This window comes from Charadrius vociferus, unplaced genomic scaffold (genome assembly GCF_000708025.1).
Source record: "Charadrius vociferus isolate BGI_N301 unplaced genomic scaffold, ASM70802v2 scaffold1091, whole genome shotgun sequence".
NCBI lineage: Eukaryota > Metazoa > Chordata > Aves > Charadriiformes > Charadriidae > Charadrius > Charadrius vociferus.
In genome coordinates, this window is record NW_009646972.1 from 101,847 (window position 1) to 103,209 (window position 1,363).

Consider the following 1,363-nt stretch of genomic DNA (forward strand, 5'->3'; position numbering starts at 1 on the left):
GATGAGTTTGGGGGGGGGGGGGGTGGGGGTCACCATGCACACTCTGGATCCCCCACCCCAAAATTCAGCTCCCCCCTTGGTCCTCACCCTCGGGCAGGGTCTCGAACTCGTGCTGGGGGCTGTAGGCGCCGTGGCCATCCTGGGTGAGCGCCTGGACCCGCACCACGTAGGCGGTGGCAGGGGACAACTTGGGGATGGTGACAGAGGTGCCCTCGCAGCGCAGGACCGAGTAGCTGTTCTCATCCACCTGGAGACATGACGGGGAGTGACATGGGTGGGGGCAAGGATGGAGATGACACAGATGGAGGGGTGACACGGATGGAGGTGACACGGACGGGGGGGACACGGACGGAGGTGACACGGACGGAGGTGACGTGGATGGAGAAGATGTTGATGGAGGGGTGACATGAGTGGAGGTGACATGGGTGGGGGCAAGGATGGAGGTGACATGGATAGAGGTGACGTGGATGGAGGTGACATGGATGGAGGTGTGATGTGGATGGAGGGGTGAGGTGGATGGAGGGGTGAGGTGGATGGAGGGGTGAAGAGTGGAGATGACGTGGGTGGGGGCAAGGATGGAGGTGACGTGGATGGAGGGGTGACATGGATGGAGGCAAGATGAGCGGAGGTGACATGGACGGAGGCGAGATGAGTGGAGGTGACATGGGTGGGGGCAAGGATGGAGGTGACGTGGATGGAGGCGACGTGGATGGAGGTGACGTGGATGGAGGCGACGTGGATGGAGGTGACGTGGATGGGGTGAGGACATGGATGGGGTGATGGATTTGGGGGTGGTGGGCTGAAGCCATGACACGGGACGGACCTTCTTGCTGTAGGTGACCTCGTACTTCCAGACCCGACTCTGCTGCCGTGGTGGCACCGTCCAGGAGAGGACCAAGCTGGTGGCCGTCCGTCCATCCAGGCTCACCGATGTCACCCGGGGTGGCTCTGCCATGGGGACAGGGTAGTCATGGAGGTGTCCCCATGGGGAACAGGGACATCATGGAGGTGTCCCCATGGTGGAGGGAAGGTGTGGGAGATGCTGGTGGCCCCTCACCTGTCTGGTTGACGCTGATGGTGGCGGTGGCCACGCTACGGTGGTGGCTGTAGGGTGACACCCCGTTCCGGGCTTCGACGGTGAAGGTGTAGTTGACGTGTGGCTCCAGGTCAGTGACGGTGACCCCCGTCCCCGTCAGCCCCCGGGGGGGCTGCGAATAGCGGACCCCCCCGTCGCAGGGACGGCACTCCCCGCTCTCCGGCCAACACTGCTCGCAGGTGACGCTGTAGGTGACATCCCCACGGCCGCCGGGGTCGGCGGGGGGGGGGCCGCCCAGCGGCACCCGGGGCCCCCGCCCCCCCCCCC

The 1,363-nt window shown here is 65.1% G+C and overlaps 1 protein-coding gene across 1 annotated transcript in view; it reads right to left on the reverse strand.

Moving 5' to 3' along the window:
* EPHA2 (EPH receptor A2) overlaps positions 1 to 1,363 on the reverse strand; it is a 19,998-nt gene that overhangs the window by 6,540 nt on the left and 12,095 nt on the right. Inside the window, 3 exon segments of the mRNA XM_009895390.1 lie at positions 34 to 247; positions 824 to 948; positions 1,058 to 1,356. Of these exon segments, the coding sequence (XP_009893692.1) occupies positions 34 to 247; positions 824 to 948; positions 1,058 to 1,356 (638 nt within the window).